This window comes from Passer montanus, unplaced genomic scaffold, assembly GCF_014805655.1.
Source record: "Passer montanus isolate IOZ18808 unplaced genomic scaffold, ASM1480565v1 scaffold42, whole genome shotgun sequence".
Taxonomy (NCBI): domain Eukaryota; kingdom Metazoa; phylum Chordata; class Aves; order Passeriformes; family Passeridae; genus Passer; species Passer montanus.
In genome coordinates, this window is record NW_024369041.1 from 657,955 (window position 1) to 678,063 (window position 20,109).

At 39.0% G+C, this 20,109-nt stretch overlaps 1 protein-coding gene across 2 annotated transcripts in view; it reads left to right on the top strand.

The window, feature by feature from the left end:
* Nucleotides 1-20,109, top strand: part of TSPAN14 (tetraspanin 14) — a 35,259-nt gene that overhangs the window by 10,082 nt on the left and 5,068 nt on the right. For both annotated transcript variants that reach the window (XM_039719663.1, XM_039719662.1), the window contains exons 2-8: nt 4,095-4,192; nt 11,250-11,300; nt 16,156-16,302; nt 17,121-17,291; nt 17,839-17,964; nt 19,170-19,214; nt 19,723-19,842. In XM_039719663.1, the coding sequence (XP_039575597.1) occupies nt 4,112-4,192; nt 11,250-11,300; nt 16,156-16,302; nt 17,121-17,291; nt 17,839-17,964; nt 19,170-19,214; nt 19,723-19,842 (741 nt within the window). In that variant the 5' untranslated portion in view covers nt 4,095-4,111. The remainder of the gene's footprint in view (nt 1-4,094; nt 4,193-11,249; nt 11,301-16,155; nt 16,303-17,120; nt 17,292-17,838; nt 17,965-19,169; nt 19,215-19,722; nt 19,843-20,109) is intronic.

Consider the following 20,109-nt stretch of genomic DNA (forward strand, 5'->3'; position numbering starts at 1 on the left):
GCACCCAGATAGTGTTCTGGACATTAGAGCCCCTTTGGTGGTCAGCTTCTCTCTAGGATGTGGAAAGAGCAATCTATAGGTGCCTCTTAGTTCTGTTTTTAGAAGGTCCTAAGAATATCTCTGAATTTTTTCTGGTCAGGGATTAGGCAGCCTTTTACCTTCACAAAAACCCTTAATGACTGAGCACCCTCAAAGAATGACAGTTGTTTTTAGTGGCATAGTATCTTGAATGAATTGATGCTTTTTGATATATATTTGGTCTTGATGGAATGGAGTTGAGTCATATCAAAACAAGTCATAGACCAAAGGATGTCTCTTGCTGTATTTTAAAAATTCTTGCTCCTCAGCAAATTGTTCTATGTCAATTTACTTCACGAGCTTCATATAGATTTAATGCTTGGTATTGGTGAACAGTGGTGGAGAAGCCAACAGCTTGGCAAATTATATTTTTTTTCCTCTTGCCTCAGTTGTGCCCTTGTTCCCCCAGGTTCATCTTTCAGTGTGTTGGCTTCAGGTGTGCTGCTGGTATAGGCTGGCACTAGAGGGGTGCTGTGTGTCCATGGGCACACTCAAGCTGCCACTGCTTTTGCTTTCCCATCCTTGTTCTCCTGCCACCTCCTGACTGCCCCCACGCTGGCATTTGTCCATGCTCTGGCAAGGTGGATTGAAGGCTTAAACCTGTTTACTCCTTGCTGTGTGGTACAAGATTACAGGATTGATCTGAAGATTTGCTAGTGGTTTGCTGTGTGGCTGTTGGCTCAACTGAGTAGTTGATTAATGGTTGTGGATTTTAGGAGGGACAGGGAGGGGATCAGGACTCTGTGTGGTGCCAGTATTGTCTGAACTTGGAACTTTAGTGTGTCTTACGTTTGCCTTGTAAAGTAAATGTCTCTGGAGGATTAAAATAATTTTTGGACCTATGTCTAGAAAATTACTTTGTTGCGTTTGTTGTAGACTTAACGTCTTATCCATGAGGATTTCTCTGCATATCTACATTAGATTAGTTAACAGATCACAGTATCTGTTTTATGATAGGAATATGAGTTAGGAATATCACTGCTGTAGCATTTTGAAGGTAAGAGTGGAATTGTGGGTGTTGAAAATGGCAGTATCCTCTTGATGAATGACTACATTTTTCCCCCTCACACTAAAGCTGTAAACACCAAGACAAAATTATTTTCTAGCAAAGCAGCAGGGCTCTGTATTTGATTTTTAGAAATTCCTGTTGCTGTGGGTGGGTGATAACTGTCAGCTGACTCAATGTGACTTGCTTTGTCTGAAACACAGTAGAGAACGTTATTAGTCTGTGCTGCCCACATACTGCTTTAATCTTCCAAGTGTTTTTAGTATTGCCTAACCAGAGCTATGCAGCCTGCGCTGTGAACAAAGTCAATTACTGACAAGCAGATTTCTGGACTGGTTACAGATGCCTTCTGTGTTAGGAAACATGATTGCTTTTAGTGTGAACAACGGGGAGGGTGGCTGTGTCTTGAGTGGACTGCTTCATTTGTTTGTAGTGTTAGTGGAAAAAAATCACATACCTGCACTTCAGATTTATTATGCTACTCCCATAGCAGCCATACTGTGTTCAGTGGTCTGTCAAGAACCACCAAAAGAATTCTGATGAAGGTAAGCACAGAGCAAGCCAAATCAGCTCTTTAGATAGGCAGGTGTTTTGGGAGCTATTGTCTGCCTGAGGAGCTCTGTGCTGTTACAGGACAGCTTCTTGCCAGTACAGGTAATAGACCCCCCCATCATTTCTGAGCACTTCGAAGTGTGTATGTTGGAAAAAAAGTATTTGACTTTTTCATTCTGCTAAAATACTGTGATTGGTATTGACTGGGGCATTTTAGCAGTTGTTTGTAGTGTGGAGAATTGTCTTGCAAGCGGGTGGCTGAAACAGTGAGGTAGGTGGGGAGCAGTTCTTGTCAATAAGGATACTTTTAATCCTCTTATTCCTGTGAATAGTTTCAGTGAAGCTGGGGCCGAACAGTTGCATATAAGTCCAATGCCAGAAAGGGTAATCTAACAAAAATTAAGTCTTCAGATGATGTTTGTACTTTAGGTTGTGAAGTGATGTGCTTGCCTTTTTGCCTCAGGTTATGTTTTAAGTCTCTTTTGTAATTTTTGTGAAATTTTTGTGAAATTTAATGATGTGCTAGCTAAATGCAAGCTGCTGCCTTCTCTTTTGTAGATGTAGCAACACAAAAACAATGTTCCTTATGTGCATTTTGCAGTTGCTGCTCCTGTCTCTTACCAGGTTCCTGATTTTCTGAGGGAGGAGGCACAAAAGTGATGGAGGCCTCAGTGTGTCTGCATCTGGGGAATATAGTTGCACTGGTAGCCAGGGTATTGCTGTAAAATGGGATTACAGTAATGCAAATGAGCCTTGCACCCTGCTCAGATTAGTAGGATTCTGTTCTTGTGCCCTCTCTTTCCCCTCTTGCCCAGGCACATCATACTGACTGACTTGGACAAGTGTATGTGTATTGATTGTTGACATGTAAATTGCCATTTGGAGCTAGAAACTGAAATTAAGTTGGGAAAACCAATCTTTGTTCCTTTTCTTATATTCACTCTGTTGTGGACTTAGATAAGTGCGGGAATGTTGCTTAAGCAAGAGTTCTTTGCTATGATTCATAACAGTTGTAAAGGTTCCTAAATTTTGTCTGTAATGTTGGATGGGTTGCAAAGGTCAGTAACTAAATTACGAAACTCATTCTATGTGGTACAGCTGGCCCCATGTAGGAAGGTCCTTTCCAGTCACTGCCTATACTGCCATAAAGTACAGTTTCCTTTGCTTTAATGAAAGTTAAATGTTTTTTGCTATAAATGGATCGTGCACATTAGAAGTTAGAAGGTGAAAGAAGAAAACCTGTTTTCAGTGTTTGGTTAAAATTATATGGAAATCAACATGTGAACTCTAGAAATAGCAAGCTCAAGTATGAATTCACACTCTGGTCTGTACTGGATGGGATTCTCAAAACCAACTTCTGTTTCTTCTGTAAGTGGGATTGTTTTTTGTACTGAGGTGCGGATTCCTTTCTAGGAAAAGAAACTCCAAAACCAAACAATCCTAAAAAACCGAGTTTACCTTCTCATAGCTGTGGATGTGGTGCAGTTCACTTGTCCTTCCATGGTCTGGATTTCAGACTTTACTGGGTAGGCTTGGGTTTTGCATGCTGTCTGTGAATGACTAGCATGGCACAGTACAGTTTCTTAGTTAGCAGGTGTTTGAAAATTCTGCTTTCTTGTTTCCTTGCCTTTGCAAACCTTCCACTGACATTTACCTCAAGGAACTGGAGGATTGAAATGCTGCTCATCTGTTTTAGGCAGCACTCAGCTATCCAGAATGTGAGGGCTGTGCAAGTGCTTACTCCTGCTCTGAATTCACAGATTATTCTGTTTTTCTTATGCATGGCATTTCTGCAGAGGTGGTTTAGTTACAATTCTCTGAGCTGTAGTTGTCTGAAATACTTGAGTAAGAGTTGTGGTTGAACCTTATCTCTCTAGTGAGCGTAAGGAAGCAAACCAAACTCCACAGAGCAGAGGGTTTTAAACTGCAGGACTTTGGTTCTTGAGAATAAAACCTCTTACAGGAGATGATCTGGTAAATAACACGCAAATATGGAAGAGCCGGGTACAACTACCTTTTGTATTTAGCAGTCCAGAGACACTGAGAGATTCCAGGTAACCACTTTGGATATCCTGCTAGCTGGATTGCTGGATGTACAATCCACAGGGTTTGTGGATTAGTGCAAGCAGCCATGTGCAGAAGTAAAATGGTTTTGAAAGAGTGAGAAGGCAGATGAGTGTCAACTTGCTGATATAGATCTTCCTAGGCTAACTGTATAGTGAGTTTCCTTTGTGGGTGTGCCTGCCCTGTTATAACATTAGATAAGATTATTAAGCAACAGATACTGAAAGGAAGTGTAGGGTCAGTAGAAGTTTGAGCTCACTTTGAAAATACCTTTTGATGGCATATGGTACAGATTACTGTACTCTCTTTCTCAACAGAGCAAGAGAGACCTGGGAAAGAAACCTTTATTCCTGAAATCTTTACCTAATCCTGTCATTCTTTCTCTTTTGTGCAGAGGCTGTGCCATAGAAGATGCACTATTACCGATATTCTAACGCAGAAGTCAGCTGTTGGTACAAATACTTGCTCTTCAGCTACAACATTGTCTTTTGGGTGAGTACAAAATGTAGAGGCTGAAATTGCTTAGGCATAGCGAAGTTTTATTAACTTCATTACTCTGTTCAAGAGGGCAAGCTAAAAGTTGTGTGAAAGGAGGAAACTGATGTATAGTATGCCCCAGGTGTTTTGTAATTGAAGAAGCTTATCCCTTATGAGAAACAAATTATTATTCTAAGTGTGAGGACTCAGTATCCATGTTATCCATGTTAAGTTGCTTCCCTGTTAAAAGAATCCTCTTAAAATATTTCCTTTCAGACAGTCTTTGATCTTTGTTGGGTGGTGTAGCTGTAAATACACTATGCAGAAGAGAAGAAAGGAGCTTCCTCAGGGATGTGTCAACAGCTGGCAGCACATGTCATGCTCTGTGGGCAGCTGAATTGTCTGATACAGCCTTGAGATACTTAGCTATGGACTAACATGCTTGTAGTGTTTAAGAGTTGTGAGTGTGAAAAGGTACAACAATACATGAGTGGATTTAGAAGTTAATGAAGCACCTGCCTTAGAAAAGAAAGCCCTTTAAATATTAGAGTGTAGTGTTGCACCAGAAAAAGTTAAGATGTCTGTGAGGAGATGGTGAAGAAGCAATTCAGACAAACTCAATAATTCCTTTTGGAACTTTCAGGTCAAATGTTAACAAGTTTGCACCTGAAGTCCTAAAGTGCGGTCGTGGAAAGGCATGAGTAGTCCTGGAAAAGCACAGCTACAGTGACTTGTCCAGTGCTAGCAGTTAAGCTGCTGGAAACCATGGAGCTATTTCCTGGTTGTCACCACCATTCCTTTACTAGTGCAATGCTCTGTCAGGACACTGTAGCATTAAACCCCAGGGGAATTATCCTCATCTGGATACCTGAGCAGAAAAGATTTGTAGAAGCTTTTGTTCCATTAAGGGTTAATTTGCTACAATATTGCATAGTGCAATTGTTCATGGGGCATGATATTTTCTGTGTCACAATTGAGGATGCTTTCAACAGGTCAGAAATTGTGTTTACAAGCCACCAGCTCTGCAATTCCTTTTCTTGTGTTGTACAATTCCCATGTACCCCTGGTGGAGTGTGGCACAGTGAGAAGTGTTGCTGGTCAAACTGTTCTGGTTTTCAGAGAAATCATAATTATGTGGATGCTCTTCAGAAGTTCGTGGTGGGGTATGTGAGAAATCAACACTCTTGTTCATGAACATATTAGGATTCTTCTAGACCTCTGCTTTTTTCTGGTGAATGTCTCAAAGTGGGGTCTGTGAGTGACTGTTTCTGACAATCTTTTAAACTGAAATTTTTTGTCTTCGCTGTAAGGGGAGGAAGACTGTCAAGAATTTGCCTCTGTTTTTTCACAGGAATAAATTTTGTATATTTTTCTTCTCTGCAGTTACTACATTTTTTTCACTTTTAAAAAACTGTATTCTCTTGAGATGAATGATGAAGATCTAAAAATTTTTCTGTTCTTTAAATAAAAACTTTTAAAGAGATGCCAAAACATTGAGGAGAATTGATAAACCTGTGTTTCAGCTGATCTGTTGGCTGGAGGAATTAGCTTTCTGAACAGGTATTTGTAGTCCTGGTATCTTCCTCAACAAAAGGGTCTGATGCTTCTGTTGACCGTATCAGGCTGACCTAGTAAATTATGTGCAGCTACAGCTCTTTTGATAAGATTTTTGGCACCTTTAGTTGTAGAACAAGCTATGTAAATGTTGAGGGTAGACACCCCTATAGGCAATCCATGAATCATTTAGCTGACACAAAGATTCAGGAGCCTGTGAAATCCTACTGGCTGTAATGACTACAAATTCACCATTTGTGAAACAGTGAATTTTCTGTGTGCCTTAAAAAAACTGAAGGGCTACAAAACCAGAGGGGAAATATAACCATAACTCACAAGTAGCCTTTAAGGGAGGGAATGTTAGTTTTGGATTCACTTTCCTAGGGTTGCAGGACAGATGCTTCTGGGAACTTGTTTGTGAGCATTTGTTATTGAGCCTGGCTGCTCTAGCAGTGGGTGAGGGATGGATTTAGCTGATGTCAGTGGGCCTTTTACCCTTATAAGCTGTTAGAGCTCTCCTGTGTTTATGTATGGTTTATGCACAAAGCACTATTTTCCATAGTAAATAGTTGCATGAAAATAGTTGCATTTGTTCTTCTGTCATACTTAAAGTTAAATGTTGACTTTCCCATTGTAGCTCTAAAGATATCATTGACTGTATAAACTTTAAAACATATGGTGATATAGTAATTCCCAGAATTTTTAGACTTTTAACTGTGTGTTTACTGCAATTTGTGTCATGCTTCAAATAAAGTTGACCTAGATTGGGATTAAACAAAATATTAAACTCAAAGGGAGAAAATATGACTAATAATGGCAAGCTCAGTGTAATCGCCCTTGAGAAATATGTAAATTCATTCTTTGGAAGTCTTTTTTTCCAGGTGAGTGACTTGGGAATACAAAACTCTGGCTTTTAGTTGTGCACAGAGAAAATATGACTAATAATGGCAAGTTCAGTGTAATTGCCCCTTAGAAAGATGTAAATCTTCATTCTTTGGAAGTCTCTTTTTTTTTCAGGTGAGTGACTTGGGAATACAAAACTCTGGCTTTTAGTTGTGCACTGCTGGCTTATAATATCACTTCTCTATTCTTTTAAGAAAGGGAATGGAGGCCATCGGAAGACTCTCCCTAGGCATGATTTTCATGTGCGATTACTGTGTTTCCATCTTGCTTTTTAGGCATGCTCACAAGACTTAGCTTGTCCAAGTACACTCTTGTTAATGAGTGGTGATAAGGCAGTACTGCAGCCATTAAGATAGCCCTGCAGAGAGCAAGATAAGAAGGCTGGACCTTTTTGTGTTTGAAAGCCTTTTTTTTTTTTTTTTTTTTTGGTCAAATCACTTCATTTGTCATGGTGCAATTTAAATGCCAAGTGAAGAGCTTCGTTTTGGCACCTTTCTGTTCTAAATCGATCTGCAATTGAGTCAGCTTTTCTGTGAGAGCTCTGGTGCTTGCTGCTTTGTCTCCATTTGAAAGGGTGTTTTTTGGGGTAGATTGAGAATTGCACCTCTGCTGGGCCATGGCTGTTTCAGTGAAGTGAAGGATTGCATGTGTGCTCTGCCAAAGCCTTTTAAGTTGCATATGAGCTCACTGTCTCTCACATGAATTGAGCATTGAGCTGGGGAGGGTAAAATAGCTTTTAGCTGCTGTCATTTGAGTTTATTATCTAAAGGTCTGTAGCTGTGTGTGACTCTTAAGTGTTATTGGAGGCAAAACCAGAACTTCTCAGTCCTCCTAGAGGAGATTTGGCATTTTGCCCTGCACATGGTCAAAAATTCTCTTCAGTTCTGGAAAAGAATTCTGAGTTAGTCTCTGTGAAAAATAAGAGAAGACCCAGGTTAGCATAAGATTTTTCTTGGCTTTTTCTACATATGTTGTTTTCCAGGAACTTCTGAAAGAGCAATGCTGTGCCAGGAAGAGGAGAGACTGCACCACCAGGTGGTTTCCTGCCCCTGAGAGGAAAAGTCTCTGAAGAGACAAGGATAGGAAGGAAGGGCTGCAGGCTGCTGATTGCTCTAGCATGGGTGGAGCTGCAGTGTAAAATAGGATTATCCTAGGAGTGGGAAATGTGTTCTCTGTGAGAATATACAAAAACTGCATGCAATTCCTCTTGCTGCTGATCAGACCTAGGACAGACTGACCCACAATCAGTTGGTGTTGCAAGAGCTGCCTACATCTGAGAAACAAATTAGCCCTGTTTTCTCAGTTGGTAGTTGTGATTCTGGCAGCACAGTCATTGGAATCATAGGAATTCAAAGTGTGATTGGGAATGGATAAATGGGTGATGCCTAGAAGTGATCATTTGGGCACAGTCTTGTACATCTGAGCAGAGCCTACAGTTTGATGCAATATGTTTAAAAAGTGGATTTATCAGTTCTAAAGCAGGAAATAAGCAAATGCTGGTAAATAGTGTTTCGATTTCAAAGGGGCACAGTGGAGCTGCTTTGTGTATGTTTCCATCTAACCTTTCATGCAGTATATGGCTTAAAGGACTCTGCAGCACAGTAGTGAGTTGGGAAGTCCAGTTTGTTCTTGTTTACATGTTATTCAGATTCTGGTGAAAGGCAAATTTCAAAATGCTGTGCTTTTTTTGAAATAGCTGACTAGCCTACTCTTACCCTGGGCACACTTTTGGTTGTCCTTGCTTCTTCTCAGCTGCCTCTTGTCCCATTCACTCAGCCATTTAGTGCAGTGAGCTGAAGGAGGTTCAAACCTGGCCTTTAGCTGGGGCAGGATCAGTTCCCTGGTCTGCCTTGCAGCCATCCCTTGGATGCCTCTGTGCAGCTGTGTTAGAGAGGGGATTTTCCTGGGGCTGATTCTCTGTAGAGCTCTGGGCATCCTCAATCACACCAACTCCTGAGCTGGTTTGATCACCATGGTGTGTTTTTACAATGGTTTTCTGTGAGATACTTTCAAGTACCTTGCACAGAGAGTTGAAGCAAAATGATTTAATTTCATTTTTTGTTTAGCTACTATTTTACGTTGTTGCAAATTGGTTGTTTTGGTAATTGGTTGTTTTGGTAATTTGGTAATTGCACTGTCAATGTAGTGGCTCTGTTTCTTCAAGTACCTCATACTTACTGGATTTTTGCTAAAGAATTTTTAATGTATCCGGTTTGGTTGCTTCTAGTGAAAATTTTGAATTGCTTGTCTTAGCTGAATTAAGTTTTAGATTTATCCACATTGTTTTAATGAGACTAAGTTTATTTTTCTGCTGATAAACTCTATTTTACTTGTTGCTAGTTTGCACACATGCTTATGGAAATAAATTTGCAAAAGTACTGTATTTTCTTGAAACTGAATGTTTCATAAAAGCACAAGAGCAAAGTTCATGTTCAAAGGTGAGAATAATGCATGCTAGTGAAAAATCTACTTAATCAGAAATCCGTTAAAATTTAATTAAGAAGGTAATTATAATGGAAGGCAGACAGTCTGAAGAGGTCACCCTATTTACAAATTCAACAGCACAATATTAGTATTCTAGTACCCTTAATTTGTATACAGAGTGCAGAATATTTCTTCCCAGTTGTTTTTTTCCACCTTATTTTATGTAGAAAAATTTTCCAAAGATCCAGCTGTCTGTGTAATTTACCTTGATTACTGCAAATTATACCAGCTGTCTTCATCTGTCTCCCAGCATTCCTGAAGCATTTGGAGAGAAAAGGATGAAGGATGCATCAATTACATGCACTGTGCAACTTAATGACATACCAGTTTGATTACTGACATTTTCCCTGCTTTTTTTGATCTGAAGATCACTGGGTTAAGATCCAGGGTTAATCTGGGTCAATATTCTGTTTATATTGATGTGGTTTTTAATAGTATTTTTCAAGTTATGTTTTGATCCAAATGATCACTTTAGATGTTCTTAGCTGATTCAGAGTCCAAGGTGAGTAGTCATTGTGCTGTTTGCTTCTGGCAGTTTTAGTTATGCTTTGTCCAGTTCTAGCTCCATGTGTGGTTTTGGTTGCTTGATCTTTAAGACCCAGAAAATGGCATATAATAGTTCCTGCCTAGACAGAAGTGTGTAACATAATTTGACTAATTTTTACAGAATAACATGGACGATGCTTGCAGCCCTTTTTGGCTTTACTCTCCCCAGCAGAGAAAACCCAGAACAATTTCACTTGTCCTAGTGTTCTTAGGGCAAGCAGCCCATGGGCCCAGCAGTATTCTACACTCACACGTTGTTTTCTTGTGTGGCTGTAAGAGGGTTCCATTCTTGCTTCTTACCTGTGCTGTAGAAAATTGCCTGTGATGCCCATTTAGTTTGTGGGAGGTGCTGCATTTCCTAGAGAAAAGGATTCCTTTTCTAAAGTGGTTTTTTTCAGTTGTTGGATTTACTCTTCAGTGCTTATAAAGCTTAGCACTGGGGAGGCAGCCTCAGTCCTTTCTACAGGATAATTGAATAGTTTAGTGTGGAAAAGATGTCTTAAGGAATTCAGCCCTTGACCAAACTGCCAGGTAGTCCATGTTCCTAAGTGCCATGTCTGTGCATCCTTTGAATGTGTCTAGGAATGGTGACTAAGCCACTTGCTCCAATGCTCTATAAGCCTTTCAGGGAGTGTTTCCTAATACTGAATTGAAACTTCTGCTGGTGCAATTTCAGGCCATTTCCTCTTGTGCTGTTTCTTGTTATAAGGGGGAAAAGAGTGATATCCACCTCACTACAACCTCTGCTCAGGTAGTTGTAGAGAGCCGTGAGGCCCCTTGCTGGGTTAGATGCTTTAGAAGTAGTGAGGAAGAGCTGCCCTTGGGTTATGGAGAGGTCATTTTAGTTTGATTATTGAAACTGGGTGTTAAAAACAAGTTGCCTGAGCATTGAAGAAAGGGAATAAAATATTAGAATAAGGAACTCTCGCTTCTTTTGAGTGACTATAATTCAGCAGTATTTATTATACAAACATATGAATTAGTGGAGGGTTTGTTGTGAGTTAGATTTGGTGCTTATGGAAAGTAAGCACATGGACCATTAATCTGGCTTGATTCAGATAAGCTTTAAAGGAAGGACTCAGAAGACAAACTGCATGTAATCAGAGAAGAGGCTAATATAGAGAGCCTTGGCACTGACAAGTTACAGGGACAAGCATGGCTACTGTCATAGACATGATATTGATACCACTAAGTGACTAAATAGGGAATAACCTCAAAATGCATTAAATATTCTGACATATTCGTTAATGGGCAGGCAGACTATAGTAAGTCATTGGGACAAGGATAACTCCCACTTGCATGCTGCTCTGTGGGGTTGTCTGTTAAGTATCTCTTCTTGAGTAATCATGAAGAATCAAATTAAAATAATTTTTAAAAAGTAATTTATAAAATGCATAAATGTTGTGGAATAAATGCCCTTCAAATAATTTTTGTAAGAGGTGGACTCATGAGGAGTAATGTCCCATTACTGTTGTCTCAAATTACAGGCAGTATTTGTTTTATTTGAGCAATAGTGCTACTAGCTAAGTTTTTTGATAACATGGTTGATCAGTACATCTAATTATTATTTTCTTTTAAATTTTAGCTAGCTGGAGTGGCCTTCCTTGCAGCTGGTCTGTGGGCATGGAGTGAAAAGGTAAGGATAAGAAATGACTGGTCATATTTCAGTGGCAGCCTCCTTCTGCTCCAGTACAACCACTTCCTCAGGAAGCAGCAAAAGTTAAATGTAACATCTGAACTCAGGAGCATGTTCAAATAATCTAAACTGAGTTTAGTTGGAATTTGCTTCGTGTCCCTAATCAGGAATTAAGCTGTGACTCTTGATATTCAGAGCTTTTTTATGAACTTTTAAGAGGAGGACACTGGACAGAATTTAGCCTTTATGAACAGGTTCTCTTTCAAAAACATTTTTTCTAAAATATGTATTTCTCTACTTACCTCCTTTTATTACAAACAAATATTTGTGAGGGGCATGAGCTGTCTTTATATGTTAAAAAGCACCACTAAATCTAAACGTGCGTCTTCGAAATACTTCAGAAAGATGCTCCCAGTCTGTTGGCCATCTGTTGTCCACTCTATTCCCCAAGGAGTGCTTAAGTTATTGTGTTTCCATGTAGAGGAACAAAACTGGGGAACATGATGTAGCTGAATAACTTATTTTTAGCAAAGGTTTCTTGTAGCTAAGAAACTTCCTCAGCTGAAGGAAGTTATAGGCACATGTGCTCAGAGTTTTTCTGTTACAGGAGAACAGAATGATACAGGTATGGAAATGAATGGTTCCCCCACTGAATGGCTGTACAGGTATGGGTTTCAAGCACTAGGAGAAAGTGACCATTACTAGATTCACTGATCTGCATCTCAGTCAGGAGTGGAGGGCAGGTGCCCTCGCTGTTCAGTTGTGCCACAAAGACTTCAATTACCATCATATGTTCACTTTTCCGTAATTGACGTGGTTCCATACAGCAGCTATCCACATGCAGAGAGGTTCTGAGATTCCTCTGCTTTTTGGAAGTGAGTTTTATGGTGCTTTTAATTCTGAGGTATTTATTTTCCTCCCTGCTTCCCATGTGCTTGCACATGTTTTCATAACTAGATTAGTGTTGTCATTGCTAATGAATCCAAGCACTAGAAGAAAGTGACCATTACTAGATTCACTGATCTGCATCTCAGTCAGGAGTGGAGGGCAGGTGCCCTCGCTGTTCAGTTGTGCCACAAAGTACTAAGACTTCAATTACCATCATATGTTCACTTTTCCGTAATTGACGTGGTTCCATACAGCAGCTATCCACATGCAGAGAGGTTCTGAGATTCCTCTGCTTTTTGGAAGTGAGTTTTATGGTGCTTTTAATTCTGAGGTATTTATTTTCCTCCCTGCTTCCCATGTGCTTGCACATGTTTTCATAACTAGATTAGTGTTGTCATTGCTATATAGTAAGCAACCTCTCAACACACAAACGCATTTGCCTCCTATTTTGTTGTTACGAAAGTTTTCCTTCCAACCCTTGAAGGAGGATGTTACACTTGCCTTGAATTTGTGTTCTCTAATGTTCATTCTTCTGTTTTGTATTCAAGCACATAGGATCTGTGTGGTTGGAGACTAATATCTCCATTTGCCAAATTTGCTTTATGGTAACATGAAGTTACTAAAAGGCAAAGGCAGACTCTTTCTTTTCTGTCTTTATTTTTGGAACTTTGCCTGAGCTCTTTCTGCTCTCTGTGCTATCTTACAAATAAATGCTTCAAAGCCTTTCCTGTGCTTTTGAACTTCTGAATGGCTCATGAAATGTGTTTGTTATTTTTATGTCAGTTGTTCTGTGCTGTTTTCAGTCTTTCAGAGTAGTGCCATTCTTCAGCCAATCGTGCCTGTATTTTAGAGATAAACATCTCGGTGAACAATAGATGGGAAGTAAGAGAAAAACTTTGCAGAAACTGAGTTGCAGTGGTAAACCCAAAGATGGTGGTGGAAGAGTTCTGAACATCCTGTCTCTTACCATAACATGAAGTACATTAGGTCCATTTCTTTTCTCTGATTTTGTCTCTTCTCTTTGTGCATTAGAACTACAGGTGAATTCCTCAGCAGTCTTGTTCTCTAGCTTGTCTTTTGGCTGATAATACATTGAAATGAGACTGCTGGTTTGTGAGAAGTGTTGAAAATACTACATGGAAGAATGTTGCTATTGTGACTCTTGTTACTTGAATAAGATCCAATCTCTCTAACTGATGTATCTAATTGATCTATCCTTATGATTTTGTAACTGGCTTTGGTCATGTAGACGTTAACTTGCGTAAAATTTTAAGAGTCAATGTCTGTCAAACAACAGCTTCTGCAAAAGTCACAAAGAGTGAATTATTGTAAAGTGTTAGTAGAAGTAAGGTGAATAACACCGAGCCCTTGTATCAGGAAAATAGTTTTTGTTAGAATGGTTTCAAGAAGGACACGAAGGAACATCTGAGAAACTAGAGGCTGGTCAGCCTAACTTCATTCCAGCAAGTTCATGGCTAATAACAAATGGAGAGGGTACAGTCAGTGTTCAAATCAAGACTGTTGTTTAGAGGGACTTCGAGGGCATGGAGAAATAAGTCACTGTTCTGTGTGACTGAAAGAAAGACTTAAAGTGTGAGTTTTGTTGCAGAATGTCTGACACTGAGTGCAGGTATCAGGCTGCACTCCTGTGCACCTGAGGAAATCTGTGTTGTGAAGGGCAGCCTGTTTGTACCAGGTGCAGATGGCACAGGCAGGAGTGTCTTTAGTGAAGTGGGTATGGTGGCGTGACGGTTTTCTGAATTAATTCTGTTGTTTCCTTCCTTCAGGATTTTTGACTTAACATCATTTTTAGGCAAAATCCCCATAACCCTCTTTTTAAAAGAGCATGTTGTAAACGTTAAGTGTGAGCATGAAGAAAGTGGTGTGGACCAGTGACATCTGAGGTTGAATAATAAGGCCCAGTTCCTGCCGACTTTTATTTGTAACATGCTTTGATCAGGGAAATTCTTTTCCAAAAGATGTTGCTTGAGCAAGTGAGATTGTCTGAAAACAAAAAGCTTGAGTTTGGGTGTGGGAAGGAGATGGCTGGCAATGGTTATGAATGTTTCAGCACCCTGGTCGCACAGGGTTTGGCTTCACAGCATGTTGATCCTTCAAGGATGCTGCATTAGCCCATCCGATCCTGACGGGTGTTTCTTGACTGTGGGGTCTGAGCCAAGGTTTGATTAGGTGGGACTCCCGTAATTAACCAGGTAGACCAAGTTTGTTAGCTGTGAGGTGTAACAGTTTTTTTAAAAATGAAAATGTGTGACTGGTAAAACCTTATCAACAAACAAGGACCATTTTGTAATAGCTTGTTTCAGCTGTTAGTCACCAGCTGTTATAAGGCAATTCGGAGTGCTACGGTTTAATTATTTTTTTCCTTTTCATCCCATCAGCCAGTTTTGATATAAACAACTCTGTCTTGCTGTTGCCAAATTAACAGCTCTGACAGAATCTGTTATGGAACATGCTATGAAAGAAGATGGAGTCTTGTGGAATGCTGCAGTACTGTTAATCAATGTCTTCAGTGGAGTTTGATGTCCATCAATGTCACTGATGGAGTTTGTCCAAGGGCACATTTTCTTCTAATGCTGTAGATTTTATTTTTGTTAAGTAACCAGTTTGACACCAGGGATTTTTCCAAGGTGTTATCTTGCAATGTATATCCTTTGCACTTTATTCTAGAACATGTACCTAGTACAAAGATGGTAATTTGCGTTTTATTGCAAGAATTGGGCAGCTTATTGCAAGTCTCTCTGATATTTTTCTCTTACACCAAACATGGCTACCTTGAGAATATACTTTATAAAGAAAAAAATAGTGGACATGTGATGATGGGATATTGTGCTGTGTTCTTTTTTGTTATTTCTTTGTTTCAAAGTGAAAATATTTCCTTTTTAAAATGTTCTGTGTGTTGTTGATGGTTGTATATGAACACTCAGATTACTGCAAGGCTGCCTGGGTGTCCCTGCAAATCATTCTCATGAAGAGTTTGTTGTTTGTCCCTTCTGTGTTCTGCATGTTCTGTCTTGTTCTTGCACATCCCATAGGAATCCTGTTATGTGTACTTGATGGAATTTTAATGGTAACTGGTTTGATAACTTTTTAAAACATGATCTAGAAAGTATAAGGAAGGTTTTCTCTGTATTGGCATTGCTTTCACATAGATTTAGCAATCTAACACACAGGCTTCATAGCAAAGATTATTGTCAAGATAAGTGGTTTCTGAATAGTTAACAAAAAAGAAAATATTGCTTCTATGTTAGGCAGATTGCAAATATAGAGAATGGATAACTGCTTTTGGTGTAAGGATTTTTACCAGGGGTGAAAGGGGGGAGTGTTTAGGCTATACTTTTATATTTCTGAAAGAGTTTGGAGGAGCACTACTAAGACTTTGGCACTAGAAAGGTTGTAACTAAAAAGAGGAAAAATATGCTTCCCTTGAAAACAAAAAAAATATTTCTTTCTTTCAAATGTTATCTGTAAGGTGCTTTGTCCTAAGAATGTCTTTCCCTTTCTCCCACTTAAACATTAGGATTGGAAAAGTATTCTTAATATATTTTTTAGACCATGATACTGGAGCACTCTTCTGATTGATGCATTTTAAGTAGATATAAAACATGAATTATTTTACCTTGAAACTAAATGAACATTCAGTGATAGAATTGAGCTTTTGGCACCATCTTGTGGAATTCTGTTTGGCAAATAGACGTGGGAGGATGTAGCCTGAGAAACTGACTGAAAGAATTGCTAGCTATAACTTTAATACTTCTCTGCTGGGATGAAGAGAACTGGTATTGTCAATGACCATTTTCCAACAAGACTCTTTTTGTTGGTGTCACTGTTGGCAAGTTCAAGGGTTTGCAGCCAGTTCATTTGGAATCATGTGGAAATCATCCAGAAGGAATGCTGATTGAATAGCATGCTTATAGTGGTCTCATTCTGTTCTGGTTTTTTCTTTCAGGGTGTATTGTCTGATCTGACAAAGGTGACTGGTCTTCACGGTCTGGACCCAGTGGTGCTTGTCTTAGTGGTGGGAATAGTGATGTTTACTTTGGGATTTGCTGGTTGTGTGGGAGCACTGAGAGAAAACATCTGCCTGCTGAAGTTTGTAAGTAACATCATTACATGTGTGAATTATTATATGTATGAAAGCTGCAAATGATGAAGAGCTGGGAGCAAACCCAGATAATTAATGATAGTATTTGGTTTGTGGCAAAGTATATGGTAAACTTGCTGCCTTGACAAACCTTTCAGTAATGATATTGAAAGCAGGGTGGTTCCAGCTTATCTATTTTCCTCTTTCTGGAGCATGTTCTTCCCTGCCTTTTTTAATTTGTTCTGCCCTGCAGTAATGTTATAGAAGGTATATCAGAATCTGACATTGTGTTGTTATGGAACATGCTTAGTCAATTAGGAATCACTGAGAGAATATAATATAATATAATGGGACAAAATCCCTTAAAAACTTCTGAAGTTTCTTGTACATGTTGGCAAAACTTTGGGGCTTCAGTGACTGAAGTAACATTTCTTAAATGGTTCTTTTTATATTGAGGCCTCTTCTTTGCTTTAGATCTGAAAACAGCTAAGCTGGACAAAAAATTCCAACTAAAAAGAATTATAAAGTTAGAAACAATCCAAGAGTTAATAAAGACCTCTTTAGCCCTGTGTTTTATGGATTCTCATTTATTATTGTTTTCACTGCTGTGAAAAATGACTTTGTCTGACACTCTTTTTACTGTCAAGTTCAGGTGACAAAAACAAAAGGATAATTCTGCCTCTTGGGGTTTCTTTACCTTGTATTCTCACTGTGCTCAGTGTCTGTACTGAATCAAAATTTGAACCCAATTCTGTGTCTGTCTCTGGTGGTATAGGGATGCATTCAAAATGAATTCATATTTTCTAATTTAGGACTCTTGTTTTTTACAGTTCTGTGGAACAATTGTGTTTATATTCCTGTTGGAGCTGGCAGTAGCAGTTATGGCTTTCCTGTTCCAGGACTGGGTGAGGGACAGGGTGAAAGAATTCTTTGAGAATAACATTAAATCCTACAGAGATGACATTGACCTCCAGAACATCATTGATTCGCTACAGAGAATTGTAAGTTCTCTTCTTTGATGCCTTCTTGGAGAATATCGATTTTCATGTTTTCATTTTTTTAATAGAATTATAATAATTTGTAGCTAATAGTACTGTGTTACAGATGTGCTGGTTTTCTTCCTTCTGCATTGAAAGCAGCAGGGAGGGAAGATATCCTGAGACCCAGACTTGTTCTGATGTCTGTTTGGGAAGCCTCTCTCAGGCGTGCATCTGCCTTTGACCTTTCTCATTTACTGCCCTTTCCATTGCTCCCTAAGAAAAAGCTTTCTCTTAAAAAAATTTGCAATGGAACTGATTGTAAGGCAATTACATCCAAAGTGATAATTTTTATGATTTTGCTTGACCTGCTGACACCTGTTTCCAGGAGCAGTATTCCAGATGTATTGCTTTGATTTCATGTCTATTCCTTTTTCACTCTGCTGTTGTCATTGATTCTGCACAGATTTAGGGATGGTGAAGATTTGTAAACAAACACTTACTGTTTTGAGGTATTTTAGAGACAATTTAGCCACTGAACAAACTTTTGGAATGTATTTATCTGCTGCAGAACCATTGCTGTGGTGCCCAAGGTCCAGAAGACTGGGACTTCAACATATATTTTGACTGCAAGAGTGAAAGCAAAAGTCGTGAAAAGTGTGGAGTTCCTTTTTCCTGTTGTATACCTGATCCTGCTGTAAGTTGTTTCCTGGTTTTGTTTTTGCCCTGAGATTGTCAAATTATGACAGGAAGTACTTCCTGAATAAGGTGTTGAAAGGCTTTGAGGTGTCCTAAACGACCAAAAATCACTCTTGTACAGACAAACTTTTTTTTTGTGTTTGTTACATTCTTTTTAGAGTCCAAGTGTGGCAGCCTGTTAATTGAAAATGTGTTGTCACCAGGAATTCAAGCCATTTTATTATGGTTTGGATCTGAAGCACTGGTGGCTGGCTTGTTTTTATTCCCAGTGTGTTGTTTTCTTGGATCCCTGGCCTTTTTCTGGCTTGTAAAGAGCTGAGAGCTCTAAGAGTGTGTTTACCCAGTTGGAATTAATGTTTCTCCACCCCTCTGCCAGACAGGCAGGAGTAACTCCATTTGCTGCTTGTTTGTCAGTAATTAGTGAAGTACTCATGTATGAAGTTGAAAGCTTCTGAGTGAGTCCTTGATATTGGCAAGGTTTAGGTGCTTATTGGTTAACTTGTTTTACTAAACTTTGCATCTGCTGTAAGGCTCAAAATTTCACAAAAATGTGGAGGTAGGGGCTGACTTATAGTGCTTTATGGTATTACTGGGAATACTTACAGCTTAAAATCCATCCAGCAATCCTTGTGCTGAGAGAGCCATTGGTAAGTTATAGTTAATACCTGGTAGGCTTCTGATTGTATTGGAAATCAACCAAGGAAAGCCTTTGGCAGGGATTCTATGTTCAGATCTCCAGTAATTTTTCTCTAGCTTAATTTGGGGCAGTACTGTTTGCACGTTTTTCTGTTGCCTCCTTAAATATAGCACTAGCCAAAGGATGCTTCAATCTGTTTAATGTGAGATTCTATTATTATTTCAATAAAACTTAGTATAAATTTCATAAATGCAGGTGTCTCACCTGTGTGCTGGCAGTGCAGTTCTCATGGTAAAAAGTTGCTAGTTGAATGCCAAGTGATAGAAGCAGCTGAGATTTCTGGTGCAGGATATCATCTGATATCATCATCTATAGTACATATCTCTGCTTTGTCATTAATTTTCTTGTGTTCTGCTAGGGCTTTGCTTGTTTTCCCTAAAAATGCTTTTAAAATGGTTGGCTCTGACAATTGATCTGTTTATGGATATAAAAGATAGAAAAACTTGCTGTGAACAAGGAGTACAAGAAAATTGATTTGTTTATTTAAAATCTCTTTTGCTTTGCAGCAAAAAGTTGTGAATACACAGTGTGGCTATGATATCAGAAAGAAGGTAAGGTGCTGTCTGTCATGTTCTGTGCCTGCATAGACAAAACTAAAACTGGTGGGATTGCTCATGGATTTGTCAGCTCAAAATTCTAGGAACTAATAATTGTGCCACGGTAGAGCAAGGTAGACATTGTCCTTTGTTTAAAGTAACCCTCTACTGTGGAGGGGAGAGGAAACTAGTAGGAACAGGTGAGGGGAAAGGTGGGTTTCAAAAAGGGACTTGGATTTCAAGTGTGCATTTCAATTACAAGTTGTAATAGTCTAAACCTGCTGATCTGTTGTTTGCTAATTTGACCATCTATTATCTGCTAATTCTATCGTGTTTCTATTAAACAGGATTTTCAGGAAGGTACAAATATCAACGTCTGGCATTCCCTGATTCAGATGTGTCTTTTTGAAGTGTTGTTAAAAACTTTAGTGCAAAAGTGACAAAACATTAGCTTAGCTAGATCATGTGATTGATCTTACTTGAGCAGAAAAGTAATATTCTTATTCTTCCTTTCTACATTCAGAGCAAAAGTCAGTGGGATGATCAGATTTTTGTCAAAGGATGTATCCATGCACTTGAAGCTTGGTTACCCCGAAATATCTACATTGTTGCAGGTGTCTTCATAGCAATCTCACTGCTCCAGGTTAGTTGTTATTGTTCTGATTATTTGAAAAAAAGTCATGTTTGCAGATAAAGACCTACTGAAGGTAAAAGTAGTTATGGAGAGAGGTAAAATAAATACTTTGAATATGGACTTTTTAGGTATGATAAGAGGGCAGAAACACCAATTATAGTAAAGGGGAGTTTGTGCAACAGGTGTTTTCACACTAAGCACTGAAGGCTATTATAAAAATACAGTGCAGTAATAATAGTGTGTGATAATTAGGATATATATTGTAATATTAATATG